This window comes from Felis catus, chromosome E3, assembly GCF_018350175.1.
Source record: "Felis catus isolate Fca126 chromosome E3, F.catus_Fca126_mat1.0, whole genome shotgun sequence".
Taxonomy (NCBI): Eukaryota; Metazoa; Chordata; class Mammalia; order Carnivora; family Felidae; genus Felis; species Felis catus.
Genome location: NC_058383.1, coordinates 25,275,936 through 25,294,277, shown reverse-complemented (window position 1 = coordinate 25,294,277; position 18,342 = coordinate 25,275,936). Strand labels below are relative to the sequence as shown.

Below are 18,342 nucleotides of genomic sequence, written 5' to 3'. Positions count from 1 at the left end.
TGGATGTAGGGTACCAAGTGCTAGTTGGTCTCTGTGGTCCCTGAATTAGTAAGGGAGGTGAAGCTGCAATGTCCATATTTAATTCAGACATGGTAAATGAACAGGAAAAGCTAGTTTCAGGACAGGAGGGAATAAAAGAGACACCCAAAGATGTAAAGGCTGTGTGGTTTCAGGAAGAATGACAGATGGAAAGACAAACTTTGGTTTCTGGTGGTTTTTCTCATATAGCCAGGTTGTATCTTCTGTTCTTGGACTTTTTGCTCTTGTATCCTTATAATTGATTCTCCTTTTGCCTGATTTGATTGGATTGGGTTTCTATTTCTTGCAAACACACTACCTCTGAACTTGAGAGCACTTTGGAAAGTCTTCTCCTGGCTGATAAACAGGCTCCACTCCACCCCACCCTGCCCGTGGCTTGGCCCTGATCTGATCATTTTTCCCTGAGGCCAACTTGGAGGGGCCCTGTGTGTAGCTGCAGGAAAGGGAAGCCTTCTCTGTTTGTGGTATCTTTGTGGAGTGTTTTGTGAGAGCCCATTAGAGGTCTCAAGAAAGGGACTTCACTCATCCCCCAGGTACTGCTGCTATATCCCCATGGCAGGGTCGACACCGTGGGGACTGCTGGGACTTCATAAGCACACCACTATTCAGAGCTAGAGTTGTACTCTGGGGTGACAGCATCTCTGCATCCAAACCAAGAAATCCCTCCAGCATTTGGGTCCCAGGGTAGGTTTTTGCTTAGCCCTAGGCACGTCAAAGCATGTCTACGGCATGGTGGGGGACAGAGGAGCAATGGGACCCAGTCTTCTCTGGAGTAGAGTCTCCAAAAGTGGACCCTTTACAATTATTCCCATGGCGACTGTTGAGATCATGATGGAAATATATCAGAGGACACGGGTGAAAGCAAGGATCAGTCTGTTCAATTCATCAGCAGTAAAAACAAGGGGTACTTGGGAAGGAACTGTGGGGAAGTGCCTTCTTTACAAACCCATCCCCCTCCTCTTCCCCCCAGTGACACAGCCCATCTTCCCTGGAGTTATAGACATGCTACATTTCTAGTGAAGGCTGGAGCCACAGAGGCATGTAGCAAGTCTGGCCTTGAGATCCTGCTAATAAATGAGGAAGTCAGGCCAGGCCAGGCCAACAGAGCCCCCACTGTGAGAAAAAGAGGAATATAAAGGCACAGAGAGTGTTGAACAAGGAAAAACTCTTCTGTCTCCCAAAATCTAGCCTGTCCTGGAGTGTGTGAACACCAAGACTGTCTATGTGATTCAGAGAGAGAACCAGCGTAGCCAAAAGGTAACTGGAAGCCATCGCCAGAGGGAAGAACACGAGCTTTAAGGCCACATGCCCAGCTGAGGTCTCAGAACAGCCCAGCCAGAAGGACAGGCAGGAGAAGCATGGGCCAGGCCACCAGGAACCCTGAAATGGAAGAGAGATGCCTGTCAAGTGTTGGCTTTGGAGCTCAACAGCCAAAGCAAGCTTTCCTCTCTATCCTCTGCCTTACAAGGACAAGACAAAGTATATTAATATCTGTTCTAGGTTATAGCCCCTGGAAAATGGCAAAGGGGTCATATGGTAGAGGCAAAGCTATCAAATCATCACTTTTTCATATTCCTTTGGGCACATTGGAAGGCATTTTACTTACATCCTCCTTTTCAGGAAGGTGGGACCATGTGATTGAATCTGGCCAGTGGAATATGGGTAAAAATCATATATGCTGTTTCTAGGCGTGGTCCTTAAAACCTCCTACATGATTTTATATGTTCTCTCATCCACATCCAGGCACCAGAAGCCAAGACTCCAGCAGAGGACTTGCTGGGGATAGTGGAGTTGCCAGAAGTTACCAGAAGGTAAGAGCCTGAGTTCCTAATGATTGCAAAGCACAGAACTGTATCCCCCCCAGTGATCTAGTAGGAAATAAACTATTGTGTAAAGGCACAGTAAGTTGAGGATTGTCACAGCAGCTAACATTATTTACTCTAATACTAAAGAAGTAGAAAGACAACAGAGGTTACAAAGCCTCTGAGGCCTGACTATTTAGCTTGGAATCCTAGCTCTACAACTAATTGTGCAGGCCCAGTTCCTGAGTCTCTCCATGCCTGAGTTCATCTGTATGCACAACAGAAATATCACTAGCAGCTATTACCTCATGGGATTTTTTAAGGTTAAAGTGAGTAAATTCACATCAAGCATTTAGAACAGTGCCTGATACATGGTAAACACCGTATAAGTACTGGTTTTGAAAATTAAACCCTAAGATGTGGGAAGGTTGGGGTCATATCTCCTCTGAAAGTTACCATACACTCAGTGTTAATGAAAGGCATGGATCCTAGATGATAGTTGCCTTATACTGGGGGGGCCTGGGAGAGGCATGTGTACCCCTTCCCACCACAAGATTATAACCTCTCCCCATCCCACAAATTTCAAAGTAACTTGCTAATGTCCTAGAAGGGAGGGTGGTGAAGAATATCACAATTTTCAGAAATATTAGTGTATGACAACCAGTTTGCAATTATGAAACAGGCTGAAGTTCAATTAATTCTAAAACATCTGAAATGTTTGTGGGAGATAGCAAACAATGAATGCCATAAGTGCCCTCTTGTGGCAGTCTCATACCGCATAAGATTGATCCCTTCCTCTTCCAGGAGGCTCCAGAACCCATTGCCCACCCTAGAAATTAGTCAGTCTGGCAGACTCTGCTGGGAAGCCAGGTTGCTCCAGGCACTGTGCTTACCTGAAGTACTGGAAGAAATGAATGAGACTTGAGGTCTGCTCTCAAGCTGCCTTTAGCCTGAGCTTCAACCCCTCTCTCTGATGAGCACTACTTTTCTGAATGTTGTCTGAATATTAGCATTAAGCAAGCTGTCTTGAGCTTATCTGGAAACTTTTAGACTGTTACCTAGCTGGGTAATTAAGGGTAGAAAGAACTTTTTCATGTCTGGGTTCACCAATATAGGTCATTTGTGTGTTGGGGAAGGGCGGGGCAGTAAAATCTTAATAGCGTTGCTTTCCCTTTGGCCCAAAATACATTTCTTGGATTGGTCTCCCTGTTGAACTGCAGTTCATCCACAAAAACCCCATTCAGATGTTGCCACCTGCTGAAATTCTTGCCTGACCTTATCTAATGCAGTTAATTTACTCTTCTTTGTTCTCCTTCTGCACTACTTGTTTGTGATTTATTTGCTTATTGACTGTCTCATTTTTGCAGTTGTTCATTCTGCCTATAGAGCTGTTCCTTTATTATTTATAAACCTGGCTTCTTTTTTTATTTGGTTCAAATATCACCTTCTGTGGACATTTTTTTGTCCATTTACCTATTCTGGTATTTATTTTTCCTTCCTGCCTTATTAATAGAACCATTAACCATTGGTTAGGGACACGGCTACCCAGCATGAAGATTACATTTCCCAGCTTCCTGTGCAACTAGGTGTGACTAAGCAGTGGCCAGTGAAATATAAGTGGAAGTATAAGGTGCCAGCTTCCAGGAATGTTCCTTAACACTCAGTGATTTCTTCTATATTCCCTCCATCCTGCTGACTAGATGATGATTGGAGCTCTGGTTGCCATCTTGGACCATGAGGATGAAGAATGTGGAGGGGTGAGCTGAAAAGAACTTGGATTCTTCATGACCTTGTGGTGCCACTCTGCTAGTCCTGGATTGCTTGCATCTAGACTTCATTTACATGTGAGTAACATAAACAACTATCTTATTTAAGACGCTGTTACCCGTGCTGGTAACTTTCTATCACATCACCCTCTTTTCTTAATTATCTCGCTAACTTTTTATTGCCTTTTCCCACACTGTAATATAAGCTCCATGAGGGCAGGCACCTGGCCTGTCCTGTTCATTATTATATCTTCAGCATGTAAAACAACACCTGGCACATGGTAGGCAGGTACCAGGTATTGTGATACATACTTGCTGTTAAACTACTGGCCCCTGTGCTACACTGCGAGCCAGACGTGGGACTGATTCATTTCCATGTCCACAGTTGTCAGCACAGGCTAACTCAATGTGCACCGAATTGAAGAGGGGGGAGAGAGTGTTGGGAGGGAGGGCAGGGAGATAGGAGAAAACGATGTACCTGCAGTGCTGGGGGTTCCATTCGTGACACCAAGAGATGGAGCACCTGGGGACAAGAGCAGAGGTGAAGGTTTCCTCAGTCATGTGCCAGGGACTGTGGCACTGTGGCTGTAGCTGCTCCAAGTTCTTCTGGACCTGGTCACCACAGCCATCAACAGCCCACATTGTTGAGACATCTGTTGTTTAGCAGTTCCCTTTCTAAGCACATTTCATGCATTTGAAACTTAATTCTTCCAGCAGAGGGATTGTATCCCCATTCCATAGATGAGAAGACTGAGGCTCAGTTGCCCAAGGCCAAGTTGACCTTGTTGTAGGTAGCAAAGCTGGGATTTGAACTCTAGTCTATCTGATTCCAAAATGAAAGCTCCTAACCTTCCAACTACGCTGTGGTACCACATGAAGCTTTTCAAGTTGAGGCCTCAGTAAAGAGGCAGGACAGTTCAAGGCAGAGCCTTCTTTACAAGATAGCCTCAGTTTATTCACCTGGAGAATGGAAGTGGTAATAGTGGTTACCTCCTTAAGTTGCTGTGAGCATTCCATGTGACAATGCATATAAATGTTTTGCCTGGTGCCTGCCACGTGTGTTATTATTATTACTGTTGTTGTTGTTATTAACATTACTGTGTCCTAATTTTTTTAGGACAAAAAAAAATTGCTTTCACTCTTCTAGGTTTTTTGACTCCTCCTTTCCAGGGGTAATAAAAACCATAACAGTACTGCTAACCCATGGGTAGGATGGGTGAAAATTTGTGGAGCATTTGAAAAGCTTCCCCTACATCATGCCCCAGAATATTATAACTGGAATTTTAAAAACATAGTCATTCACCAGAAAACAAAGTTGGGTTAGGACTTAGACTTCACCCAAAAGGGGCTGAGGTAAGAGGACCTGGCAGGAGGAAAAAGGGAAAGGACACAGCCTTGGAATCAGTCTGAGCTGGGTACAGTTCTAACTCCTGCTGCTCATGAGCTGAATGATTTGGGGTGAGCCACTTAATCTCTCTGAGCTCTGATTTCTCGCCTATAAAATGGATGCAGTCAGGAGGATGAAGTTAGAATATGGATACTGAGAGCTTAGCCTGGTCTCTAGCACACAGGAGGCCCAGCACAAGTGGCAAGTGCTATTATTATTACCAATGACCTTATGTAAAGATAGATTCACTGGTGGGGAGGGGCTGCAGTGAAGAGGCTAAAAAGGCTCTAGGTTGTTATGATGGTGACGCCAGTTATCTGTGGTTAACTGTCAGCACTTGACCAGCTGGCCTTCCCGCCAGAAGTTGGCCACTTACCTTTCCGAGTGATGGGTCCCAAATCTAGAACCTGGGCTGGGTTAATAGCCACTACTTTGCTACGGAGGTGACTTCTTGAGCAAGACTGTGGGATGGAGAAATCTCATTATACCAACATTTAAAGGCACAGTTGCTATCCAGGCTGCCCCTGCAATGGGCATATCTGGCCCAAGGATGGGACCCCACCCACCCTATGGCCCTAACTCTGAGGCTGTGGTTTTCTTAGTCTAGAGAATCCTCACTGTGATGTCACACAAACCCAAGTTTGAATCTCATCTCTACTTCCTTTAGTTTTCTAATTTGGGACTAATGACTTCACCTCCCTACTACTATTAAATATACCTTCCTGGTTGTGAAGATTAAGATGAGTGTGTCTACAACACAGAGACACATAGAAAGCACTCACCAAATGCCAACTACTAGCAGGCACTGCCAAATCGGGGTTAAAAGCATGGACAATGGAGGTACGTCCCAGCTCTGATGCTTCCTAGCTGTGTTGCCCTTGGGCAAAAGACCTGAAGCTCAGGTTCCTCACTGTACAATGAGGTCAATAAAGAATCTATGTGAAGGGCTGTTATGAGAATTAAACTAGACAAGGCATATGAAAGTTTTAGTGTAATTCCTGACAAGGAGTAAGCACTAAAAAAGTCAGTTATGAAATCATTCAAAATATGTCTTGTGCCAAGGAAACCTCATCAACAGGCTCCTTCATCTGTTCTGCTTTCCAGGGACACAATAATTGCCTACACATGGGCTTTTTGGAGGCTGAATGTCCATCCATTCATCCTTCTTTCTTTCTTCTCTTCCTTCTCTCTTCCCCTCCCTCCCTTCCTTCTTTCCATCCATTCATAAATCCAATAAATCCATACGGAGAGCCTACTAGGTATTAGGCCCCCTGTCAAGCTCTGAATAGTTCACTCTAAAGTGATACTCACCGGCTGGCACTGTTCATTAAGGGAATCGCAGAGATGAATCTCACAATGCAGAAAAACTAGGTCATAATTTCCAGCAAACATGAACATCTGAACTGAGAACCGACTTTCTGAGGACACCCCATTCTCCTCCACATGGATGGTGGAATCACGTTGATTTGGACAGCTGGAGGGTGACAGGGTGAGGGTCTACATTCTAGAGCAATTCAGGGGACCTGAGGCCCTTGGCTGTATCTGTAATCTGTATCCAGTATAAAAACATCATCAAAGAGAATTAAAGAGTTCCCTGTTTCCCCCCGTCAATCCTGACATAGACTTTTATTCCTCTGGGTTTCCTCCAAGATGTTTATCCATCAGCGCGTGTGGTTTCAGTTCTGCAGGGTACAGTCTCTGAAGTGAGATAGACTGCTTTCAATTCCAGCTAGACCCACTTTCTAACTAAGTGATCATGAGCAAATGACTTAACCTGTCTGGGCCTCACTTTTCCTATCTGTAGAGCAGAGACAATAATCCATACCCCCTGGGGTTGATGTGAGCATTTAGTGACACAGTCCATGTACACTGCTTAGCACATAGCTAAACTCAATAAGTATTAGCTAGTATGGTTTGAATCATGATATAGGGTATGCATTTTCCCTTTGCTTTTTCCAGGTAATAATTTCTATGATACTTTGTCCCATAACACTTGTCATTGGTGTTTTCATGTTGATTAGTCAGTGTTAATACCTATATAATAGTCCATCATTACTTAATAAGTCCCTATTTTTGAATTATTAACCTATATCCAAAGTTATAAAGGATACTGAACTGAAAAATAATTGGCATTTCTTAACCTTGTCCTATTTTGTATTAATGCTTTAGGCTAAAATTTCAGGAGTGATATTGATATTCCTGGGTCAAAGGGGATGGTCATGATCTGTAACACCCAATTATCTTCCAAAAGACGTAAGCCAATTAACACAACTGTCAGGTAGGGCCAAAGTGATCACTTTCCCCCCAAATCTTATTCAGGCCAAAAGATAACCCAGAGTTGCTCGTCACCTGTTTCTGATAATGAAATATTTTACAGGGTCGTTCTTGTCTTTGGTGGGTGTGGCATAGCAGTTCCTCAACAACAGGTTAAACCGGGAGGTGTCCCCTCTCTCCAAGATGGCACCCACATAGAGCATAGATTCAACAGCCAGCACAACTGCAGCCCCTTCGTAAGGAGATGTGTAGTTCGGGTCTTGGAACAGGGCCATCCTGACAGTGAACTCTCCTGCCCCGTCCACACTGATGTTCAGAGAACTGAGAAAAGGAAAGCCAAGAGAATTTCCGTCAGTGAGAACAAGATAAATCTAGCCCTGCACTTGCTTGAGGCTATGAAGGCAAAGGCACATCTCTGATCCCTAAAGGAACTATTCAGTCACCCACTTAAGTTGAGCATTGAGTATCCCCTAGGCACTAAACTTGGCAAGTACACGAGTGTGTCTCCAGGATCTCCACCATTTCTCCCCACCTCACAGATCATTCATATTTCCTTCACTCAGAGAGTAACTGCAAGTTTACACCTCTGTCTTCCCCACTGTACAATGGGACAAGACCTGTGGATTCACCATTTTTAGCAGCAGATTTCCTGTCTCCACCCACAGTCACCAGTGAAACATCCATTTTAAAATAGAAACGACTTTAATTTTAATTTCTTATGAAACTTGGGGCCCCAACACAATACAGTCTGAAAACCTTGAACTAAAAAATCTCTAGTCCTAATCCTGCTCCTCTGTGAGCCCAGGAGGCAATGAGGGGATAGGAAGGGCACCCTGGAGTTCTGACACCCTCAGAAAGTCCCCCATCGAGTCTAGAAATGCTGAGGAATCCATTCTGCAGGGCACCATTCTGGGCATAGTGAGACAGTAGTGACACAACAGATGAAAGCCTCTTCCCAAATGGTCCCCCACCCAAATTGCTATTTGGTTCTCTTTCTAGTGAATTTGATGTGCTTATCCAATCAAAGCTGATCGTGGCTTAGATCCCACATCTGCAGGGAAGCCTTCCTGCTCCCACCATCCCCAACCCACCAAAGCTAGGTCAGGGGCCCTTGCTCCCTGAGCTCTCAGTGCCCTTTGCTTCTCCCACATTGCATTCATGTCACTTGTGAGTAATGATTGATATAATTAGTTGCTTAATTCCTTTCTTCCCCAAGATTAATGAAACCATGGTGTTCTTTTTGTTCCTTAGCATATTTAATTAACATTATTTCATGTTGCTACATTATTTAATGATAATAATCTTTAACAGGCACAAAATATTCTACTTCTGCCTTGTGCGTGCTGAACATTAATCTATGATCAGCAAATATCTGCAGAATGAATGATGGTAAGAGTGAGAGCTCCTGAAGGAGGTAGGCGGCATCCTAAGGACATCATAAACTGTGCTTGAAGTGAATATGATCAATGTCAGGGTTATGGGTCAAAGAGTGAGGGTCAGTGCCTTACCTTACAATGGGATGCAGGGCAGTTTGGAGGCTGACTTTCATGTCCAGTGGGTAGGCACACTGGAAATTGATGTTGAGGATGGTGTCTCTGATGATGAAAGCATTGACCAAGGAGAAGGTGTTTTTGTAGATGGCATGGGTTCCATTTCTCTTTGACATAAAAACAAGACCACATATATGCTTATGTGTATGTAAATGTATCTGGAACTCACGCCTGCCTGACTGCAAGGTTGATGCTTTCAATCACACTGCCACCCTACCTTCTGATTGCAAGGAAGCACAGGGGCCTCTTGCCCCAGTGGCTATGACACTTTATGGGAAAGGGTGTGAGGATCCCAGATCAAGAACTGGAATAGTAGTTTTTGGCCCATGGGGAGAATCAGCAACCACCATGCTTGCTCCCATGTTGACCCCTCCCACATCACCCCTGATTAGAGTAATCATAATTGTAGCTTACATTTATTGAGCTCAATCAGCAAACATGTTCTAAACTATTCATGTGAACGAACACGTTCACGAATGTGTAATCTCGCCTTCGACCAGAGGCCCAGAGAGGCTAAGTGACTTGACCAAGGTCTTATAACTACTGAGCTGGGCTTCACAGCCCAGCTCCCACCCTCTGGCAGCCGTGGTATAAACACCACTCACCTCCAGGATGTTTCCGCAGGCCCTAGCCTGGGTAGGGCTGGTCACAGACATCCAGTTTCTGTCCTGTCTTTGCATGGTACTGCTGCAGTTCCCGTCACGCAGGTAGGCAATGACCTTGTCCCCAAAACCTAGGCCTCCCAGCAGACACTTGTCCAGTGACACCTTGATCTCCTTGGCCCCACAGTCCAGCTTAGGCTGCAAACCGTGAACATCTGGAAAGTTGAGAAGAGGATTGGTGGAGTGGACAGGGCTCTGGAAGCAATGGGCAGAGCCCACATTCTCTGCCCTTTGGAAAAGCCCCCATATCCCCCAGGGAGTAGAGGGTAGACTAGTAGGTACTTGGGACCAAGGTGGGATTCACACCCAGGCTTGTGGCAGATGAGGTTGGCAAGGCCCCTGGCCCAGGATTTCTAAGCACCCTGTGTGCAGGTGTGGGGAGAGCTTTCATATCTCAGGGATCAGGAATCGGGGTTTCTGGGGATTGGGGTCTTTGGGAAAGCAGGGCTATCCTGCCTTTCAGACTAGAATCAAAACTAGACACACACTACTCTGATTGCCTGGCTTTGTGAAGCCAGTACATCTGACAGTTTCACAACCACTGTATTTCGTTCATTTGTTCATTCACTCATTCATTCCATTCATTCATTCATTCATTCATTCAACATTTATTCAACAAATACTGCTTGAGCATTTACTGTCTGCACCGTTATAGGTACTGGCGACACAGTGTTTGTCAAAACTGACAAAATCCCCACGCTTATATAGAGAGCTAACATTCTCATAGGGGAGATGGATAGTAAATTAAGAGAAATACCATTTCTATTATATTTATGAATGCATTGATTCAAATACATTTACTAACCACTTTCTCCATGTGGGTGGCACATTCAACACAAAAATAAACATGGACACAGCTCGAGAGGATTCCTTGGTCTTACCTAAGAACCAACATGTCAATAGCTTATTATAATGCAATATGGGGAAAGTACTAACTGAAGTGTGTGCTAGGTGCAGAGGGAGCGCACAAGAAGGTATATCTGAGTCTTTCCGTTAAGTCAGAGAAAGATTCACAGAGGGCTGAAACTTAGTAGAGAGTAGGAGCTTTGCAGGTGTATAAGGCAAGTGAGGGCACCACAGCAGAGGTGATGGGAGAGGATGGTGTGTTTACAGACATGCGGAGCTCAGAGGTACAGGAACTTAGAATGGTTGAGGGTGGAGTGCAAGAGATGGAGAAGTCAGCAAAAAAGCCAGATCACAAAGGGGTTATTCCTGGAAGCAAAGGGACTTGCTAAGTAGCCACCATTGAAGACTCGAGGGCAGGCCACCTGCTCACCCAGTCACCTGACAGGACCTGCCAAGGATGTGCTAGGAGTCTCCAGGTACAGGGAGGGCGTCCTTGAAGCCCAACATCTGATTCTGATTCTGTGATGGCCCACATCCCAGGAAACAGCTCTGACCCTCTGGGGGTTCGTCTACCCAATGAGCAGAGAGACACTTCATGGAGAGCAGGGTTGTTTCCTTCCAGTTTCCTGCCCCTCATCCCTACCCCACTCCTGCCAGGCACACTCACGCACCACCTGATCCACACTCCAGCCCAGTTTTCCAAACATATGCTTGTGCTTTCCCCTCTGTCTATAACACTTTCTCTTCCACAGAGAAATTGGAAGTGTGCTGGGAGTGTGCTCAGAGGAAGGCATGCTTGTGGCCCTCATTAGAATCCTAGGAGGGAAGGAAATAATGGGAAGCTCATCCACCCCCCATCCAGGGTTTAGGGCTTGTTTATGGCATTTTTTCTCTTGGGTCATCTGCCTCTGCTTGCTTACCTCCTGGGACAAGAACCTCATCACCTGACAAGCCTGCCCATTTGGACTGCTCTGATTTAATGTTCACAATTGCCCTGTATGGTGGCTATTTTTACTATTCTCTTATTCCTCTTTTACAGATGATGACATTAAGGCTCAGAAAGTATAGATGCCTTGTCCCAGGCCCCAGAGAGCTACTAAGTCACAAATCCAGGACTAGCAAAAGAGTCTGCCCTTGTTTCTCACATGCAGATATTTGAATACAGGTTCCACACTAGCAGGGTGCTTGTCCGTAGTACCTTTCACCCTTGTGGGTCAAGCTGGCCCATGCCAGAGCTGCTTTCTGAGACCATGGTCCGAAGACTGACCTGGCAATTTGTTGCGTCCCTGCTCTCCCATCCTTGCAAATGGCTTTGAGAACTTTCATTCCCTGATCTCAGTTCCATCCCCACTGACTCTGGTCTATACCTTGTCCTGACCCTCTGAGGCTCCCTCCCTGCTGCCTCACTCAGCCTCCACCGGTGGCACTGTTCCCACATCCCAGCCCCACCAAGCCACTTACCAGAGCTGTTGAGGTCCTGTCTGCACAAACAGTCCCATGTGCCGTTGAGAAAGCGGCACTCCTCCTCCGGGCGGCAGGCCTTCTCACACTTGGCCTTTGCAGTGGAGGGGTCTAGGGGGTGAGGCACAGAGGAAGAGGATCAGAATGCAGAGCAGGGCCATCTGAGGCTATCAAGGCCAACTGTGTCATTCTACCAGGGCACAGAAGTCACACCCAAGGATGTGCAATATATAGTGGAAGGGTTAAGTCTCAAACTTGGATTTTCTGACCCCCAGTCCAGTGAAATGAGAACCCAGAGGCTGCCCTCCTAATGCTTACTGCGTGGCAGACACTGTTCAAGTATTTTCCACACATGAGCTCATTCAATTCTCATGGTAACTGTTTGACTAAGTAGCATAGTGGTTAGGCATATAGATCGCAGAACGAGAGTGTTTGGATTCAAATTTCAGCTCCATCATGTTTCTGCTCTGTGACATTGGGAAAGCTGCTTAACGCCCCAGACCTCTCATCAGGTATAGTTATACAGTATCTCTATTTCGTGAGACTGGTGTGAGGATTAAATGAGTTAGTAGTCTAAAGGGCTTTGGATAGGAGCAGAAACACTATGCACTGGCTGTTACTTTTGCCATTATCCATTTTTTCAGATCAGAAAACCCAAGTTCAGAAAGATAAATTGAACGGCCCAAATGGAATCTAAATCTGAGTGAGCCTGAGTTCTTCATATTATGCTACACATATGGTATATCAGGGGTATTTCACCCTCCGATCTGAATTTCTGGCCGTACTTGAAATGTTGGAAGGCTGGCAACCTTGGGTGACATCCCCACTGGGCGGTAACTGGCAGGAGTTGAATCCAGGCTGCTCTGCTTAGTCTCCTGGCCTGCTCCACTCACTCTGCTGAGGCCTGGAAAGTCACCCGGTAGCTGGTGGCCCCACCCCACAGCTGCCCCCATCTCTCTGCGGCTCACCTGTGCAGTATCTCACATTACACTTGGGGGTGCCCTCCAGCTGGTATACGTGGAACTCGCCCGGGCAGGCCTTCACCAGCACCTGGGTCTTCCAGAGACAGCAGTTGCCGCTCCAGTGGGCACAAGCGGTGCGAGTGACAATGCCCTCCCCAAGCGTGGGGTGGGTCCCATTCAGCCACATAGGAGCATCTGTCTGGCAGCGGTACATTGGGACACAGGTCTCTGGCATCCTTACTCCTCCATCTCCCACAAAGCGGTACCAGCCATGCTTGTCCCTGTCACACACCCGGCCTTCTCTCGTGTTCTCTGTGCTTCGGGAGGGTTCGTCCAGGCGGGTGTAATTCTGGCAGGGGTCATAGGAACTACTGTTGGTGAAGTATCTGTCACCTGGAAAGCAACAGTGTGCTTGGGTTTACTGAGCATCCTCAGAGCCCACAGGATTTTTATCCCCCTCACCTCCCCCCAACACACTCTGTTTTCAATATGCTTAAGGACCCTAATGAGGACATGAGGCACACAACCCATTCATTACACATTAGCCTTCATCACCTTGGAGTCAGAATAATAATGAGGACTTTGTGTGGTATTTTATAGGCATTAAGAACACTAAGGTCTCCACCCTGCACAGTTCCAAGGGGCATCCTTCACATTGAGCGTGGTGCCCTCCCCCAGGCTCTAGAGTTGTGTAGTGCTCCCCTGTGCAACCATATACTATGGTCCTGTCTATGTATTATAAATGCAATACAGGCTGATTGGAAAAAACTTCAAATGTCATTGAATAAAGTAGTAATGAAAGTTGTCACAAGTCCATTCCATCCCCAGAAATATCCATAAATTTATTGTATAGTCTTCAGACTCTTTCTATGCATATGTTTAAACTATAGGGTTTTTTTTAATGGGTTTAATGCTGTACAGCTTTAAAAAATTTTTTTTAATGTTTATTTATTTTTGAGAGAGAGAGAGAGACAGAGTGTGAGCAGGGGAGGGGCACAGAGAGAGGGAGACACAGAATCTGAAGCAGGCTCCAGGCTCTGAGCCGTCAGCACCCAGCCCAATGCGAGGCTCGAACCCACAAACTGAGATCATGACCTGAGCTGAAGTTGGATACCTAACCGACTGAGCCACGCAGGCACCCCTTTTTTTTACACTTACATTTTTATTTAATATATCATAGACATTTTCCCATTATCAGTAGATACAGATCTAACACAAGGTTTTTCAACCTTGGCACTACTGATATTTGAGGATGGATAATTCTGTGTTGGGGCAGGCAGGGGTGGGGGCATCCTGTGCATTATAGGATGTTCAGCAGCTTCCCTGGGCTCTTCTCACTAGCTTTCAGTAGCTCCTTCCTCCTGGAAGTTGTCTCTAGATATTGCTTAAATCACCCCCAATGGAGAACCACTGCTCTAACATGACCCTTTCTGATTTTGCTGATCTGTTTTTAGCAGATTCAGGAACTATGATGTGTGAAGAGGCTGAGAAGTGAAGGGGTGGGCTGGTCATTCTGAGTTTAAATAAGCTCCACCCCTGCTGGCTGGATGATCTTGACAGGTGGTTCAACTCCCCTGAGATGAATCTGCAAAACAACACCTGTTGCTAGTGGTTCCCAAACTCCCTCCATTCTCATGCCTTGAGTCATGGTGTTTGCCACATCTGTGTCCCCCTATCCAATTATCTACTTAATATGTTTCTTTCAATGCTTCTCTTTATAAAGTTGTTTCATCCTAAGGAATAATATCTGTGATACCATAGGTATGTTGTACTAGTTACAGATTTTTAATACACATGAAAAAATATACATAGCCATCAAAAGAATTTTTAAGAGTTTGCCATGCACTGCTGTAGTCTTCCTGGAATGTGTCCCCTGTTTTGAGGAAATAAAACCCTAAAGCATTGCTAGAGGATTAAATGAGGTAATAATTGTAAAATGCGAAACACAGCACCTGAGTCCTAAGAGGAGTTGAGGCTGGTTCTCTCCTCCAGTTCTGATTTACTGAACGGTGTGAGAGCCTGAATTATGGACTAAGAACACACGCAGGATTGCATTCTTGTAATACACGGTAGAGGGAGTTTTTAGAAGAAAAGATTTTCAAGCCTTGCTTATGTATGTGCTTGTTTTAAGGAAATAAGTCGCTGCACTTGCTGTTCTTGGATTATTTCCCTCCCACACGATGTGTTTTCCCAAGGGACACCATGAGCTGAGTCCCTCCTCTCCCCTCCCCACAGCCCCCTCCACAGTTGATACAGGCAGAGATTTCACCCTGGTGTTGAGCCTGAGGACATTTTCTACAACCACCTAAGGTGCCCAATCCACAGATCTTTGAATGGACCCCAAGAAATCACTACCTGCAATCCTTTCTTTCTACAGATGAGCAAACATACAGAGGAAGGAGAAGGTACTTGCCAAAGCAAGGGCACAGAGTGACTGGGCGATTCATGTCCCCGTGAATCTGCTATCTGAGCTCCATATATCTGGGCATAGGAAGTTATATTAACTGGCTCCATGGTCCTCACACTGGGGATTTCTGATTTGAGTCTTTGAGAGATTATGGCTGCATTCTGGTTTCTCTCATCTTGTTCCCCTTGACTTCTAGCTGCTGAGTCTTTGCTTTAGACATGTCCCTGTTCTCCTCACTGACCCTGAACTGCCTTCTCTGCACTCCCCCTCTCCCCAGGTTTGGTGGGCCATCTGAGATGCCAGATGAACAGAGCACATACCTTGCTGTTCTGTAGATGCCAGAGTCAGAATGCAGGAGGCCAAGGCCAGCCACAAGACATAAGAGCCCACCATCATTTCCATAAGCTGAGATGTGTAGGTTACTCAGCAGCATGCAGACTCTCCATGCAGCTAGGGGGAGGGAAAGACCCAGATACAATCAGGGTGACAGAAGTCATTCCTCTGGGTATAAGGGTTAGAAAGAAATTCACATCAGTTCAGCACCATGGCTTGTACTCAGCCCCTTGCATACCTTAAGGCTCTGAACCACCAGCCAGGGAAGGTACTATTATTGTTCCCTTTTATGGATGAAGAGGGAGATGGGACTCAGAACATATTTATCACAGAAATATTTACTGAGCTCCTCCTGCATGCAGGCACTGTGCTGGAAATTAAATAGCTTGTTTAAGACCACAGGCCCACGTTCTCAGAAACGGACCTATGACTTCCTTCATGAAGGACTGTGTTGTTTTAAAGCAGGCGTGACTTGCAGAAAGGAGGTGGGGGTAATGAGAGTAGGTGGCTTGCCAAAGGGATGAGGTTGGCATCAAGAGAACCAAAGGCAAGCTTAGAGGTGGCCGGTGCTATAGGACGTCCTAGAATGTCCCAGGTTGGTTCTTGCTCAGGTACAGATAGAGACTCTGGAAGACTGGATGGAGGAGAAAGTTACAGTGCTGTGAGTATCTACAGACAAAAGTAGCAGCTGCTTTCTTAGTTCTGTGTATCACGTGCCGTGCTAAGAAACTCCTGAAGCACCCTATATACGTGTAGGTTTCTGTGAGTGTGGGACCATGTCAGACTGAGCCCCACATAGCTTGCTCCTAGCACAGTGTCTGACACACAAGGGGGCTCACTAAAGGTCTGAGCAGTAAATGAAAAAGTAAATGGGGGGTAGGGAGGGCAGAAACAAAGAGCTATGAAGAGCCTGCCAACATTCAAATTAGCAACATTCCCTTTTCTGGAAAACTTTGCTCGGATGGACAAATTTCTGATGACTTCTTAAAGCCTCTGGAAGACTCAGGTTGAAGCTAGAGATCTGTTTCTGGAAGGGATATCATGAATATGTTAGAGAGCATGCAGGTCTGGCAGTTCTTAGGGGTGAGATCCCAAGTAGGGGCCTACGTTCCTGGAGGACGGGCAGGGTGAGGAGGCAGGAGGCATCTGTAGACCTGGAGTAGCCAGCAGGTAGCTGGAATTGTGGTTGAGTTGGACACAGAGTGATATCTGGAATATTTGATAGGGCCAGGATCCAAAGTCCTTGCTGTTTCTGAAAGTTGCTAGAAATAAACAACCCTAGCACATCCAGTGGGTCAGAGATGATAGGGGAGCGCCTACCAAATCAGGAGAAAGCCTGCTGGGTCTTGAAGTAGGACTTACCTTGGGGTAAGAACACAGGGTGGCCCTCGTCTGTCCAGCTCTGGGAAAGCCTACTGTGGACCATCCTTTTATTGTATTTCCCCACCCACGTGGCTATCTGTGATTGGTGCTGAGGTAGGACTGGAGTTAATCTCCCAGGTATACATTGATCTTGTTGGGTGTATGTAGGTAAGATAAGTGATTTACCACAGAAAATAGTGGAAGAAGCGTATGTGCTCCCCAACCCCCCAAATAAACCAATGAAGCTGGTGCCATATTTATTACCAGAAACCAAACACTAATCAAAAGGGAGCTTAATACCCAAAGGGAAGTGAGAGTAACCAAACAGCACTTGTTTGCACAATGGATTTCCAATTGTACCTTGTGTTCTTAGCTAATCACCTTAGAACACTTCTGCTTCTGTCTGGATGCCATTCCACTCAGGGCCAGTTAGAGCAAGGGAATAAATAAGGAAGTTGGGAATGGGTGTTTCCTATTCTTGGCCCATAGACTTTATACATTTTTAGATACTCAGTGTTGAAGAGTCTGGGAAGGGCCAATTTGGGGATGGTGAATTACAGAATATCGAAGGACAGACAAGGCCCCAAGGCAAAATAAGTGTCAGAATCACCTCTTCTCCAATCCCTTCTGATATGTGGGCTACGCTAGAGATTGGAAGGTATGGAAGGGAGAGGAAGCCATAGATCTTGGACTTTGAAGCATTAGGCTTGGACCCGGCTTTTGTGGCATGGTATTGTGGCATTAATAAGGGAGTCAAGGGGTGCCTCGGTGACTCAGTCAGTTAAGCGTCTGACTTCAGCTCATGTCATGATCTCACAGTCTGTGAGTTTGAGCCCTGCTTCAGCCCTGATGTCTGGAGCCTGCTTCAGATTCTGTGTCTCCCTCTCTCTCTGCCCCTCCCCTGCTCATGCTTTGTCTCTCTCTGTCTCAAAAATAAATAAAAACATTAAAAAAAATTTTTTTAAATAAGGGAGTCAAAGCTTTTGCAGAACAAATGGTCACTGCCTCTTCTGTGTTTCTCTGGGACTCTTTAAGGAGCCAAGGCTACTGGGGGCAGGGAGTACAGACGTCCTGGCATTGGTAGCATCTTCCAGTAGACCCCAACCTGGGCAAAGAAAGGTGCTATAAGCCACCTTCTCTACTCCTCTTGCATTTGGAGAAAAATCCCCTAAATATGGAACTTACAACCACCACAAATGCAGAGTTCCAAAATTCATCTGGGCCCACAAAACAGTCATTTACTCCATCCCTCTTCTGACCCCTCCATTCCAATCATAACTGTCTCTCTACCCAGCTCCTGCCAGACCTCTCTCCTTGGGCTGAGGTGCTTGAGGCACTTTCACCTCAGCAGGCTCAAATCTGAACTCATCCATCACTCAGATCTCTCCATTTTCATTGCATTGCCTGTCTTATTTTTTTTAAGTTTGTGTGTTTGTTTAATTTATTTATTTTGAGAGAGAGAGAGAGAGAGAGAGAGAGAGCGAGCGAGCA

At 45.8% G+C, this 18,342-nt stretch overlaps 2 protein-coding genes across 5 annotated transcripts in view; one reads left to right on the top strand and one right to left on the bottom strand.

Annotated features, from left to right (window-relative positions):
* ACSM5 (acyl-CoA synthetase medium chain family member 5) overlaps positions 1 to 18,342 on the top strand; it is a 181,070-nt gene that overhangs the window by 68,740 nt on the left and 93,988 nt on the right. The window contains exons 2-3 of one of the 4 annotated variants that reach the window (XM_045048158.1): positions 1,783 to 1,850; positions 3,542 to 3,685. In XM_045048158.1, the coding sequence (XP_044904093.1) occupies positions 3,626 to 3,685 (60 nt within the window). In that variant the 5' untranslated portion in view covers positions 1,783 to 1,850; positions 3,542 to 3,625. Of the gene's footprint in view, positions 1 to 1,460; positions 1,851 to 2,850; positions 3,686 to 18,342 lie in introns of those variants that run through there. The other 3 variants (XM_045048161.1, XM_045048156.1, XM_045048157.1) reach the window with 3 other exon arrangements.
* Positions 896 to 16,917, bottom strand: GP2 (glycoprotein 2). Its single transcript, XM_003998792.4, has 11 exons — positions 16,852 to 16,917; positions 15,477 to 15,606; positions 12,756 to 13,142; positions 11,788 to 11,898; positions 9,424 to 9,635; positions 8,777 to 8,925; positions 7,344 to 7,589; positions 6,306 to 6,468; positions 5,371 to 5,455; positions 4,086 to 4,130; positions 896 to 1,419 (listed from the first exon to the last, which is right to left on the bottom strand). The coding sequence occupies exons 2-11, from the start codon at positions 15,556 to 15,558 to the stop codon at positions 1,361 to 1,363; spliced, it is 1,539 nt and encodes a 512-aa protein (XP_003998841.3). The 5' UTR covers positions 15,559 to 15,606; positions 16,852 to 16,917; the 3' UTR covers positions 896 to 1,360.

Coding starts and splice junctions, on each gene's coding strand:
- GP2 (XM_003998792.4), bottom strand. CDS start 15,558: ATGGAAATGATGGTGGGCTCTTATGTCTTGTGGCTGGCCTTGGCCTCC. Junction 11,899..12,755: donor TAATGTGAGATACTGCACAG/GTGAGCCGCAGA, acceptor CTCACCCCCTAG/ACCCCTCCACTGCAAAGGCC. Junction 6,469..7,343: donor TATTTCATTATCAGAAACAG/GTGACGAGCAAC, acceptor GTCACCCTCCAG/CTGTCCAAATCAACGTGATT.